Genomic DNA, 14,433 nt, shown 5'->3' with positions numbered 1-14,433 from the left:
GCATAGCATCTTATGTGCTTTTCTTGTTCCTATAATAAAAGATACCCTGACAAAAGTTATTTAAGGGAGCAAAGATTTACACCTTGTATACAGTTCCCTGTTACATGTCATTATAGCAAAGAACTCACAGTGGCAGGGACTTGAGGCACATAATAACATCAAATCCTTAATGAGGAAAAGAAAGCAATAAATAGGTGCATGCAGTACAGTTCCTGTCTCCACTTAATATAGTCTATGATGTTAGTCAGGGAATGGGCTATGGTGGGTCTCTGCCCATCAATTAATATAATCAAGACAACCCCCCCAAGTATGTTCACAGGCCCATCTCCTAAGTGATTCTATATTTTGTCAAGTTGACAATTATGCTACCTATCACAGATGGTGAGCACTGTGCATGTAAAGTTTCTGGGAGGAATACTTTTGGGTATTGTACCAGAGACCATGTATGTTATAGCCTGTCAAATAAGTTATCCACATGTCATCCATCCCCTAAGACATGACCAGTGTATAAAGTAGAAGAGAAGGGATTGACTAGTTTGGCAAAGAAAATTTCAAAGTAATTCATCATTTAGGCTGCTACATGGTTATTTCAGGCTGCTTTTATAGGGTTAACAGTGAGAATTGAGAGCAGAGAGCATATCAGAGCTTGCAGTGTGATTAAACTGCCCAGTCTAAAGTTGTGGCAAAAGATAATACTTTTGATCAGAAAGTCAAAACAATTGAAAAAAACACTGTAATACTTTGCTATAGGAAAAGAGAAAAGAACAATGATATTTTGAGACCACCCCAGGGATCAATGACCAACCAATCACAATGCAAAGGGTGTAAAATCTGAAAAACCCTTATCAGAGAGTGTTGTGGTGACCTAGTGCTGAAGGCCTCCCTTGAGTTGCTCCTTCAGGATTAATACTCAGCTGCCCAGAGGTCTCTGTAACCATTTGTGCAAATAGTTACTGCCATCCCATGAGCTGACTGCAGCGACCTTATCATAATCTATGTGATGCTGACTTTGGAAGCATATAGAGGTTGGGAGTTAAGAGAACATGAAACCTTCCATTATGTCTGCAAGGAAAAGCCCTGGGAATCCAGGAAATACATAAGAGGATCAGCTTTTTAAAATATACACCTTGTTTTCTATAATTTATTTGTATTTTATGTACAGTGGTGTTTTGAATGCATGTATATCTGTCTGAGGGTGTTGGATCCTCTGGAACAGGAGTTACAGGCAGTTTTGAGGTGGCAATGTGGGTGCTGAGAATTGAACCCCACTCCTCTGGAAAAGCAGCCAGTGCTCTTAACTGCTGCACCACCTCTCCAGCCCAAATATGCCCCTTCTACGAAGGCAATGCCTAGAGCGATGGAGGTGAAGCTAAATGCAGAATGGAAACCCCAAGATGTGAAAGATGTAAAAGGCACCAAGCTTAGGTCAAGGAGAAGCCAAGGGATAAGAATGGAGGAGAATTCAAAGGTCAAGGCAAAAGCAGTATGGGGCTGCCACAGTGTAGTGTACAGCACTGCATAATTTGCCAAATGGTTTTAAATGGCTAATTGAAATTATGAAACAATAAGCACTAAGTTGGAATATTGATTGCTTAAATAAATTCAGACATGAAATTATAGGCATGTGTCTATCAGTATAATTTTCAAATATTAAATAATAAACATCTCCAAACATAAATTAATATTATTAAACTACATTAACCAAATATATGTTTTCTAAGGTAAAAGCTAGCAAGTGATTATTACAGGAATTCTTTAAAAAAGAAAAAGTCCCACAACCATACATCATCATAGACAATATTTATAAAACAACACCTGCTTAAGATCCCTTTGGACTATAGGGCTAGTGTGTATGAATATTCCATGTGTTCAGGTATAGAAAATGAGTCATTCTCTCAGAGACTTACTGATAGCTCAACACTGTCTTCTATGAGTGATTTAATATCCAATCCCCAAGTGTTATCTACCAAGTTTACTCATTATTCTGCATAATTTAGATATAACTATCAACTGGCAATCCAACCTGTCCATTATAAATACAGAGAAAGTATATCTAATTGTGAAAATTATTCTCAAGTTACCTGGAGGAATTTCTTTATTTTGTTTTCTTAAGCACAGTTATTTAGGAGTGGAAAGGAAAAAAAAAAAAAAAAAAAAAAAAGAAAGAAAAGAAAAGAAAAGAACTGCCTGTAGCATGAAACTATAAAATTCTCATAAAATATTGAGAAATAAATATAACCAAAAAGTGTAAAGACTGTTTTTTTAATTTTATTTAATTAATTTATTCAGATTACAACTCAATTGTTATCCAATCACTTGTATCCTCCCATTCCTCCCTCCCTTCCTCTTTCATTCTATTCCCCTTCCCTAGGCCTAAGACCAAGGAGGACCTCCTCCCCCACTATATGGTCATAGTCTATCAAGCCTCATCTTGGTAGCCTGCTTATTCTTTCTTTTAGTGCAATCAGGCCTCCCCACCAAGGGGAGATGGTCAAATATGAGGCACCAGAGTTCATGTCAGATTCAGTCCCCACTCTCCACATAACTGCAGATAATGTCCTGTCCATTGGTTAGAACAGCGTAGGGGTTCAATATTTAACACTTCAAACTATGTAATACTGAACGAAAGAAACTAGAGAAAATGTCACAAGTCCATGAAAAGTAAGTCATCTTCAGCCATAGAATCTTCATCTTGGGAACTGGGAATTTAAATTATTTAAAGCCTCTTCACTCCTGATGTGGAAAAAAACTGAAAAAATTCTGCAAATGAAATTATCTAATCAATGCTTGAGTTTATGTTGCAGAAAACATCTTTTTAAAAAATCTACCTTTTGAAGAAAACAATACTTAGCACAGATCTTAAAATATAGTTGATATGTGGAATTGGTGGCAGGGGGTGGGGTGGGAAACAAAGGAATCTTGTTTTTTGTTTGTTTGTTTGTTTTTTGTTTTTTTAATCCTAGGCTTAAGCTGAAAATTGAATATATCTATACTAGAGTTTAGTATATTTTCACTTTCACATTAATAAAAAGAACTCAAGACTGCCTCTGACATTTTGTAAACTAATCATTTAAAAACTCAAGTGCTATTGCATAATGGTGGCACATGCCTTTAATCCCATCACTTGAGAGTCAGAGGCTGGTGAATCTCTGGGCATTAGAGGCCAGTATGATCTACCTAGTGTGATCTAGGTCAGTGATGAGTACTTAGTGAAACCATGTCTTTAAAAAAACAAAAGAACCACCACCATAAAACAAATAAATTAAATTTCGATGTTCTCAACAACCAGAATTTTTTTCTCATGAAAATCATGTTATAAATGCTTTAAATAATATCACAAGTAGTTCATTTTATTTTCCAAATGGCCTACTGATTCTTGATGTGATACCATTTGTTGAGAGGATTTGGGTAGCTCATCACTCATTTCTCCCTACCAACATCTTCTATGCCCATTACTCAACAATGGATTAGTTTTTAAAAATAAAATATCTAAAAGTATCTCAGAGTAGTCCTCAGAAGCAATGGTGAGGCAAGGTGTGCAGTCCAGCCTGTTCACCTTAATAAGGAGTCCTGAAATACAGCCTAGGAAAACTCCTTTTTGAAGCTCTCACTGTACCCATAAAATAGGTTCTTGTCTATCTCAAACAATTATAGGCTACTAGAATGTTTGAAAGGTTCTTGACTCATCATAAATGGCAAAGACACAGTCACTAGCAGGCCTTTGATCACTGGGAAAGCCTACTTTGCCACATATCTAGGTGAAAATAAAGCATGGGTGGAAGTAAGTACAGCCTTTCAGAAACGGCTACGTTTGTGTGAAGAAATAGAAAGCCTTAAGCTACCTGACTCAGAATGATTTCTTTGATTGTTATTTTTTGTTTGCCTCCCCATTATTTTCTGGATATTTGAGAAGAGTTAAAGTGCTGATATTAGGGGGAGAAAAACAGGAACCTTCTCTTCCATAAAACTAATCTCTTCCATAAAATCTCTTCAATAAAACTTATCAACTAGAAAGAAACGTGTTCCTTTACTCAAGAAAGCATTTTCTGGTTGTTTGTCATGGATTCTGGTGCATTACAAGAAAGACTATCAATAGTAATTTAGAAGATTGTTTTACCTTAAATGTTTAGTCACAGTTTTAAGAAATTGAACAAGAAGTTCATGAGTGATAAAAAAGAGTGCTTTAATCCACATCTACATACTAAATCAACAATATAATTTCAATTAAAATAAAACCTTTAAAGAAAAAAATGTGAAGCTCTATGAATTTTCCTATTAATTCCAACACCCTTGAAGCTTAACAGATGGAAAGTAATAAACATTCTCCAGAAAGGAGATTTAATTATCCTTCCTAATTTATGACTACCATAAGTGTAGAACTTAGACTACTAGACTCACAATCCAGATTCTTGAGTTCCCATATAATTATAATATATTAACAATGTATGTTTATGAGCCTAGCCTTTAATGGCTGAGCCATCGCTGATGCTTCATATTTGACCATGTCCCCTGGAGGGAGAGACCTGATGGCACTCAGAGAAAGGATAGTAGGTTACCAAGAAGAGACTTGATACCCTATGAGCATATACAGGAGGAGGAAATCCCCCTCAGGATAAGGGAGAGGAATAAGGGGAAAATGGGAGGGAGGGAAGAATGAGAGGATACAAGGGATGGGATAACCATTGAGATGTAACAAGAATAAATTAATAAAAATAAAAAAATAACATATGTTGATGGAATACTTTAAATTATATTTTATATTTTCAACTAAAATTATTTTGTGAATTAACACAAATTATATATATAATGATGTATATAATTATTAATTACATACCCAGATATTAGTTGAATGTTTCAAGTATTAAAGTTGTCTTAGACCAAGGCATAAAATACTAAAAATTCCCTGTAGACAATGTACTGTAACCTTAAAAGAAGGAAACACTTTTCAACTGTCTTCCAATGCACTTTCTGCAGATTAACTGACACACTTGCTGGCTTAACTACCTAATCTGGCTGCCCACTAATGAAACAACCCTGAATTCCTTTCAGAATTTTGCTCAGGAAGTGACTCCTGTTTCTCTAGGGATCATGAATAATGCAATCTGTAATCTCAGATCTAGAACTTTTTTCAGTACTAGAGTTTAAATTCCTTGCTAAGTAAGCTCCCTGCCACTGGGACATATCAGTTTCAGTTTCTTAAAGGCTTTGTTGATAAAGAACAAGAATAGTTCCTTGCATCCATTTCTGCAGTATACTCAAAGGAGGGCCTTCATCTTTGCTATGAACAGGGTAGAAGAAAAAAGAAATCGCTTGGTTGTTTGTTGCTTCAGTCTCTACAGTATTCTAGGATGTACATGAGTGTTCAGATGCTGTAACCCAGATACTAAAGTTCTACACAGAGTAGTGTTTATGTCCATTAACTTTCATGAAACTTGCTTTTTAATTCATATCTAGATTATTTCTCTCATGATAATTCTTCCACATGTTTCCATTTTCCCCATCATCTTTACTACATATGTTTGTTAGGCACAGACAAAAGTTCCAACTACTATAAAAATTCAAAAGCATTGGGCATGGTAACAGACACCTTTAATCTCAACACTCAGGGAGGCAGAGGCAGTTGGATCACTGAGTTTGAGGTCAGCTTGGTCTACAAAATTAGTCCAGGACAGCTAAGGCTACACAGGAAAATCCTGTCTAAAAAGAAAAAGAAGAGGAAGGAGGAGGAGGAGCGAGAGCAGGAAAAGGAGGAGAAGAAGAAAAGAAGGAAGGAAATAAAGAAAGAAATTTAAGAGCATGATAATTTGCTTTTAAGGAGATTCTGATGTATTTCAGGTTGATGGTATATAATATACATATACCTTTTCTCTTTAATTGTACAGTAACAAATAAGTCTGCAAATCCTATTACTAATTGCCTGACACTGCTGAATGAATAGATGTGATGAAAGCTTTAAGCACTGGGAAAAGAAAGGCAAAATAAGGTATGAAAATAGCTACAGAAGTTAATAACCTATGAGAATGTACTGTGAAAAAAAAGAGGTGGAGAACAAAGTGCAAAATATCTCGGGAGCTAATGCAATCCATTATTTTCCCTCAAACTGATGCAAAGGAAAGGGAGGCACAGATTATACAGAGAAAATGGCATAATTGAGGGGAAAGTATCACTAGCCCAGCCAAAAATCGGACAGATCCATGAGCAGGCTGCTTAACTGTCCCTGTGTTCATCTCTAAACTTGATCTCTCAAGTCCATTTATTTCAGGTAATTTAGGGTCCTATAGTTTACTTTTATTTTAATAATTTTCATTTCATTTCTTCATGGGAAAGAAGAGCTTGAACAGGTGAGGAGCTGTTATATTGTTCACAAAAATTCACATCCTTTAGTAAGTAAAAGGAAAGAGAATTGAATGTTACGATTCTGCTTCAGTCTGCCTACCTGACCATTGTATAAAAGGACAGACCCACATCATCCCTCTCTCTTACCTCTTACCCTATTTTTTTCTCTCTCTATCCTATCTCTCTCCTCTTCCCTCTTCCTCTCTTCCTGTCTCTGTCTCTGTCTGTCTGTCTGTCTGTCTGTCTGTCTCTCTCTCTCTCTCTTTCTCTCTCTCTCTCTCATAGCCCTGCCCCTTTACTTCTCATTTAATAAATTGCTCCATCTAATATTTGTTGCCTGGCATCTTTTATCTTATTTTTATTATAAAACTGAATATTTACAAATATGCTGAAACTTCAAACATGAGAGCTTCCTTTAATATCTGCCTTGTTTATTTTATAATTGAAAACAAGCAATAATCCCAGAACATAGAAGAAAGATGAGTTAGAGTTATAAATGAAAAGTAGAAGCGGTACTTTCCAAATGCTTGCTTAATATAATGATGGGAAACTGATTTAAGAGGTGCAAAGCATTAAAAAAATTTTTCATGATTGGTAGAAAATATGTCAATAAAATATCACTGAATCAAATTATATGCACCAGTTAGGAAATGTCTAAAAGACTAAACTTTCTCAGACAAATTTTCAGATTTTCACATATGGCCCTGCTGGCTAGTAAACTGGCTTTCTACAAAACAGAGGAGAGACTGTTCAGTTTTAACTGTAGAACAAATAGTTTAAATCAATCATCAAAAATAATCCAAGAACAAAATTATATTTGAACACTGCCATCATTGAACGAAACCTTCAATGCTCAAATACAAAACTAAAAGCAAACAACAACAAAAAAAATGATGCAGGTGGAATTAGTAAGCTTACAAAAGGCCAAAAGACAGAATCTTTATTTTATCTTGAACTGGCTACACCTGAGAGTTTCCAATAGAAAAAAAAAAAAAAATTGCTCCTTTGGGACAGGGGTGGGGGAAAAGAATATGAAGGCACTAAATTTTAGTGACTAAAGTGTTAAATGGATTGCAAATGCTTCCATAAGACAAAGGTCAGTACTTCAAAAATAATACAAAAGAGACCAATATCTGTTACTGTTACTGTCATGAGCTGCAAAAAGAAAAGCTTCCTTTGATTGCTCTGACTTCCCTACCACAAACAATACGTGATTCTAAAAAAAAAAAATTAAAAAAAAAAAAAGGACCACATCAAAACTTGCAAAGAGAAGTTAAGCCTTTTTGTTTATTTTGCAGTTACAGCAAAAGAAAGCTTTAACCTGAAAACCTACCCTTTCCATGTTCAATACACTAATAATAATAATAATAATAATAATAATAATAATAATAATAATAATAATAATAATAAAATTTTAAAGTTGAAATGCTCTTTGCTTTTGAGACGAGAGAGACATGTAATCCCATTTATTTAAGTCAACTCTTAAAAATATTTCTTTATTGAAGCTTGGTCCTAAACCTAAATTCACAGTACATGATGAAGGTCTAAGAATACTTATTTAACCCACATTAAATCTTGATAATGCATTAATGAGTGTTTTAAAGGGATAATTTTAATTCCCCAATCTTCAACCATAAAAACTATATAGTGCTAATCTGCCTTGCCCTTTCAATTAAACTTGTTAAGGGCTTTCTATTTAGTCAGCACCCTGAATGGGCCATTAAAATTCTTGTTCGGTAAGAGTTGTGTTCAGTGCTCTGTTGTTTTAAATTCCATTAAATCCAAATGGTCTTTATCACCCCATGACCACTGTGACTTCAATCAGCCAATTTAATTACCTTACACAATTGTCAGCAGAAGCACCGAAGAAAAACAGGAAGCCATATGACGTTATCAGATGGAAGTCTACCTTTCTGGTGTTTAATCTAGAGTTGTCAATAATGATGATGTGCACCTACTTCCTTCCTTTCAGGGGATTTTGACCTTCCTTTTCATGCCAAGATTTAGAATTTAAGATTCATTCAGAGCACTTCTCATACTTTGATAAGTGGACTACAAAATGAAATCCGTTAGAAAACAAAGCTTCACTGCTCAAATGAAAAACATGCAACAATTACCTTCCAACACATGTTTCCATGATAGCAAAAGGATCTGTACACCTCACATGCATGCACACTATGCATGCAGCAGATAATGATTTAAGTCTATTACATTGAAAGTCAGTAGACTATATTTGACTTGATATGTAAAAATTGGTATTAAAAATTTCAAGAAATATATAAAATTGAAGTGCAGCAGCAGAATAAATCCTAAACATAGGAATTCATTTATCCATGTAAATGTTAGGTTTGTACCACCAAGGAGAAAAGGATTTTCTTTATAAGAAATTATGATAACTAAATACCATAAATTTTATGGCAACTTATCACAGACAACACTTTATAATCTGGGGAATAGTTTTAAAAGGCTCTGATAATCAATGCTGCATCCTCATTCATCTATAGCAGAGTTTCTTAGCACGTTGGTTGCAACCCCTTTGTCAAACTTCTATTTCCAAAAATATTTACATTACAATTTGTAATAACTTAAAAATTACAATTATTAAGTAGCAGTTGAAATAATTTTATGGTTAGGGGTCACCACAACATGAAGAACTGTATTAAATGGACTCAGCATTTGAGAACCACCTTTCCATGGTATTCTTCCCCTGTGTGTGGAAGCAATAGACATTAACTTTCCTTGCAGAATAAATGTTGAAACTGTGTCATTTGAGAATCTGTGGAATGAACACATTTGTACTGATCGCTTAAATTGAACCAAAAAGGCAAACTTCTCTGAAGAAATATCCATTGACGTATAAACCCTTGTTCACTTCTGAAAGACAACCTTACAAAGCCAGATAACACGTTGAGTTCCATGTGACTGGATGGAGAGCTATTTCTAGAGGACAGAAAGATCATTTTTCAAAGTCATTTTCTAAAATGATTGTGCTTCCCTTGATGGATCACATCAAGTTATTCTTTGAGGCTTCAAAACTAAGCTAGAACGTATCAGAAACACGGATCTTTATAAAAGTCCTCCCTGTTGCTGGCGATTCTTGCGAAGACCTCCCTCTCCTGACTTACAGAGCTCAGAGGAGCAAGTTTTTATCTTTTGCAGAGGTACTGGCTGCCACCACTCCCATCTCCTCTCTAAAGAGTCAGTTTTCAAGCTCTTAGACACAAGGCCACGCCCCCTTCCCTCCCACTTTACCTCCCAAAGGAAGAAAAATCATTTCCAAAGAACTTGTGGAAAGTGGCAGCTTCTCAGCTCTCAGTCCGTGAACTCAGCAACTAGATGGTGTAGTACCTCTGGCAGGAAGCATTGTGACTGAGAGCATATGAGGTTTTCATAGGAAATGGCTTCGTTTCTTCCAAAGTGTGGGTTTTATCTAGTGGGCTGCTCCTGACTAAGCTGGCTTAGTGACTTCACAGAGGGCTTGTGCACAAGGCAACAAAGGTTGGGGCAGTGGATCCGTAGCTGGCTGGTGTGTAGTGCCAAGAAAAATCTCAGCACATCTGGGAAAGAAGACATCAACTCGGCAAGTTTTGAACAAAAACACTCTGCCTACTGACTTATGAATAAAGTTAGGTCAAACTGTCATGTAGTAAGAAGTGACTGACTATTTGCTCAGTGCACTGGAATGCACTGTCTTGGAGAAACTGTTCAGTTTGATAGCTGTGGTTGATGTCTGTGCTCCCTGCGTCCTAAATTGTAATTCACGTTAAGGCTTTGTATAATAATTGGACCTCAAGAGCAGAGAGTAGAAGTTCCGGATTGTGGTGACAATAAAAAGGATGCTTAAACGAGCCAAAGCCAGGAGAGTGAGTATGGGAGGCCAACCAGAGCAGAAATGAAATCTGTTTGTAGTTTGCACTTCCCAAGAAGAGTGGTCTGAGGAAGGGTGGATCAGAAGCAGCCAGAAGTGGATCCCAGTAAAAAACAAGTCTTATGCAGAATTGTGGCGTCTGGGCCACACCCACTTGGGCACCGGCCTTGGCTGGCTATCAGATGCAGCTGTGTAAGAACAAAGGTACCTCATTTCCATATGGCACAGGGTGCAAGGTCCAGGGAAAGCCTGGTGGCAGTTGTGGGCTTTGTGCCTAACAAAGCAAGCTGCATATGTCAAACTTGACCTGGGCCGGGGGGGGGGGGGGGGGGGGGGCGCACGCACACACACATACACACACATACACCCTCTGAAGAAGCCAACTTGTTTCTCAGGATCTGAGGTGATGAAACCCTGGAGACCCAAGACAAGTTGTTCTTCCAGTAGCTAACACCAAGCCAACACTTGGGTAGCCCTTCTTGCTACCCCCATGTGGCCCCCACAGCTTTGAGAATGTGCCCAAGTTTCAGTGCTTCAGTGATTTGCCTTGCAGCTACTAACAGGGTGCTCAACCTGCCCAAAAGCTGGCCTAAGAGTAGGAAAGGGGTGCTCCTGGGTGCAGCTGAAAAGATTTCTTGTGTACTATAGAAAGTGCCTGTAGCTAAGGCTGAGATTGCAAGAGCACAAACCCTCACCAGACCCCAAGACCCTCCTGGGCCTTCCCAGACCTTCCTGAACACTGTTGCTCTTTGGTTGAGGGCAGAGGAGAGAAAAAGCCACTGGGACAGGTTGGCTTAGAGAAGGCAGAAGTTGATAGTCAGGGGAAAGAAGGAACTCCATAATCGGAGACAGCCTCAGTTGTGGGGAAGCCTAGATTTCCAGGAGGCAAATGGAAAAGGAAGGGGAAGGGTCTATTGGGAGCCGGGAGAACACCACAGAGCTTATGGGAGTGAAATTTTCACCATCAGTTGAGAGAAAGACAAGCTTGTTTGGTCTCAAGCCAGCTTCAAGGTTGCCATAGCACCAAGCAGAAGTGCCAGAAGCCTGGCAGCCCTAAGACTTTCTCTTGGATAGACTGTGTAGCCTCACTCTAGGATGCCTCCTGGGAGAGACCTGAGGCAAGGCTTTGGCTTTCACCCACACCCAGCTGTCTACTACTGCCCAAGGAAAGCTAGCCAACAACAATTCCAACCCTTTCCTCCCAGGGCAGGAGACTAGGGATGGCTGAACGTTAGAGTGAAAGTTTAAATTAAATATTTTCAAGACATTTAGGCACTCTGTACATTTTTACCCCAGAAGAAAACAAAACTCTTACCACTGCATTAAATAGTCTGAACAGGGAAATGACCCAATGATTACAACTGTATACAATCCTTCCTAGCAAGTCAGGTCAAATGTAGAGATCTCCAGGTGGAAGACATTTGATGCTAATATATTTTTAAAAATCATCAACAAAGTAGGATGTTAGTCTCGGCAGTCGAGGTGCTGGTGTGAAGATCTTTGCCTAGTGCCCTGTCTCTTAAGGTCATTATTAGTGTTTGACTAGGAAAACGTGTGTGTGTGTGTGTGTGTGTGTGTGTGTGTGTGTGTGTGTAAGAGAGAGAGAAAGAAAGGGAGAGAGAGCGCACTCTTTTGGAAAGCTGCTATACTGTCACAGATGCCAAGAGTTTTAATATGAAGATATGAAATGATCAGCAAATGTAACAATCTAATGATTCAGCAAATATTGTGCTTCAAGACCAGAGAGGCAATAATTAAATCTTGAGAGTATTAGTGGCAGTTTTCAGGCACCAATTCACCGCCCCCCCCTGCCCCCGCCTCATGTACATTCCTCTCAGTGCATGCTTTTCACAAACACACATGAGAAGATACACAAGATCTCTTAAGCACTTAGAATTACTCAAAATAATGGGGGAGGCATTTTCTACAGTATTGCACTTCCTATGTTAGTGGCCAAATGGCTGTGACACACATACTATACATATCTTCACACACAGTTCCAAGGACTATAGGACCTTTTTAATCCTTTCTAAAGAAGCAAGCGTTCCTGTAGATGCTTGTTGCTAAGAGCAACATGCTTAAGTAACATCTACAGACAGAAGAAAGTAGGAAAACACTAGCTGGAATCTAGCTCTACTACCTTGTCTCTTGTTATCACCAGTCTTCTTGGCTGTAGGTGACATATGTGGAGGGGCTACATTTTTAAATATACATAAAAGCATTCCGACTTTATTTCTACACAGCTTGGGGAAGACAAAGATCACTTGGGAAAAAATAAGAGATGCTGTTACGTTTACAGAAGGGGCAGGCAACCTCTGCTATATATCAGACAGAATAACTTAATGTGTCTACTTTTATTTCAAAGACTCATACTCTGTATTATATGCTTACTACCCTCTCTGGCTTATATCCCTTAGAACTGACAGAGGAGGCATCTAGAATGCGGGCTACTCTCTGCTGTTTTGCAATGCCCTTCGTTAGGAAACTTCCCCTGGTGAGTTCTGCCCATATTAAAAACATCGCATTTGGTCATCCAGAGCAGCTGAGCATTTCCTACACTTCCCTTCCTTCAAGCAAACCTGACCAGGGAATGTGCAGGAAGCCCAGGTTTAGATTTTCCTTCAAGAGAGAAAGGAACCTATATACTTGGGAAAGCTATAAATTTTCCTCAAATGTGACTGTCCAAGGTCTTTTATCCATGTCAGAGTGAAACAAAGATGCACTTAGACCCACACACTCAACTCCCCTCCTCCTGCTTCCAGTTACTAGGTTCCTTATTTATTGTGCGGGGGAGGGAGGGGGGCTGTGAAAGAACTCAGCAAGTTAAAAAACAAAACAAACAAGAAACCTGTCATGATTGCGCTATTTCGCTGCAACTAGCGACATCTTCCCATAATTAAATAAAGCCTGAAATTATACATGAATATTTCTTAAAACTCTGCATAAGAGAAAGACCATCATGAAGAGAGAGAGAAAAAAGATTAAATTGACCAATAAGCTTATCTTACAAAAGAAATCAAAAGGGCTGGTGCCTGCGGTTTGCAAGTGAGGACCTAGGTAGGTCCTAGCAGAAGCGGACAGACGCAACTCAAAGAAGAGTTACCAGACGTTAACTCATCAGTAGCACAAGCTGCAGATTTGCCAGCCCTGGCACTCACTTCGGCTCAGACCGCGCCACCCAGACAATTGGAAGGCTCCCGGGAAACCAAAGCAGCCTAGGCTGACCGTGCCCCCCTCACCGCTATCCCCGTGGCGGGCTACGGTGAGGCGCTGCATCAGCCAGTAGCACCACACACTAGCACTTCCTTCACCCTACGAGGGCCCAAAATAAAATAAAGATACATAGAGAGGATAAATGAAAGCAGGGGGCGGTCTTTAAAACCCGGGAGGGAGCAGATCTGGAAGCCTCAAGCCCGTGCTAGGCAGAGCGACCGCCTGTTTACATCCGGCGCCGCGGAGCCTACACCAGGCTACGGTGAGAATCAGGGAATCTTACCGAATCTTAAGACATGTGTGGTTCCTTGAGAATATCCGATCCACAGTAAACAGAGCAGGACTTTAATAGAGCGACTGAAGACTAGATTACTTAGAACCGGGGAAATAATCTTCATGATGTTTCCGTGCCTGCGCGCGCGGCACCCACTTCCCCGATCTAGCGTTAGGCTCCGGGCTTGGACGAGAAGGAGAATGCGTGGAGTAGTGGCCGCAGACACAATCACGGCATGGTCACAGAAAGAGGAAGGAGTCTCCGCTTCCCAAACCCATTAGCAGTCGTAGCATGTTCTTCACTCACTGCGCCAAGGAGCAAGCTTCCACTGCAAGGGATGGTGGGACGTCCATGTTAGTCCGGGAGCATCCGGACATCCAGCAAGCACAAAGTCCAGCCGCGCGAGCCTGGGGGAGCACAAGAAGAGAAAAATCAATAGGAAGTCTAGCCCTGCAAGGACTAGGTGTCGAAAGCCAGCCACAGTCCCAACACAAAGGGCGCTTTGCACGCAAGGGTTTCGCCAGGCCCTTATTCCACTGCACTGCTGCACAGCTTCTGACGTTAGGCCAAGATAAAGTGAGAAAAATTGAGAAAGCTGCTTCCTGCCACTGAGCTTCCCAATATATATTATGCAACCGCTCTGATACCCCGCCTTGAGTAGCAAAAAAGGTGGATTTATTTACATGATGTGATGAAAATTGCTTTGATTTTCAGTAAGATCCTGTAGAGAGTGTCTGGTGTA

General features: G+C 39.2%; 1 protein-coding gene across 1 annotated transcript in view; it reads right to left on the bottom strand.

Moving 5' to 3' along the window:
• The window catches only part of Grik2 (glutamate ionotropic receptor kainate type subunit 2), a 664,108-nt gene extending 650,266 nt beyond the window's left edge, over positions 1-13,842 (bottom strand). The window contains exon 1 of the mRNA XM_051164424.1: positions 13,701-13,842. Within this exon, the coding sequence (XP_051020381.1) occupies positions 13,701-13,815 (115 nt within the window). The 5' untranslated portion in view covers positions 13,816-13,842. The remainder of the gene's footprint in view (positions 1-13,700) is intronic.
• Positions 13,843-14,433: the final 591 nt, after the last annotated feature.

This window comes from Acomys russatus, chromosome 21 (assembly GCF_903995435.1).
Source record: "Acomys russatus chromosome 21, mAcoRus1.1, whole genome shotgun sequence".
NCBI lineage: Eukaryota > Metazoa > Chordata > Mammalia > Rodentia > Muridae > Acomys > Acomys russatus.
This window is presented reverse-complemented; position numbering and strand designations above follow the sequence as displayed.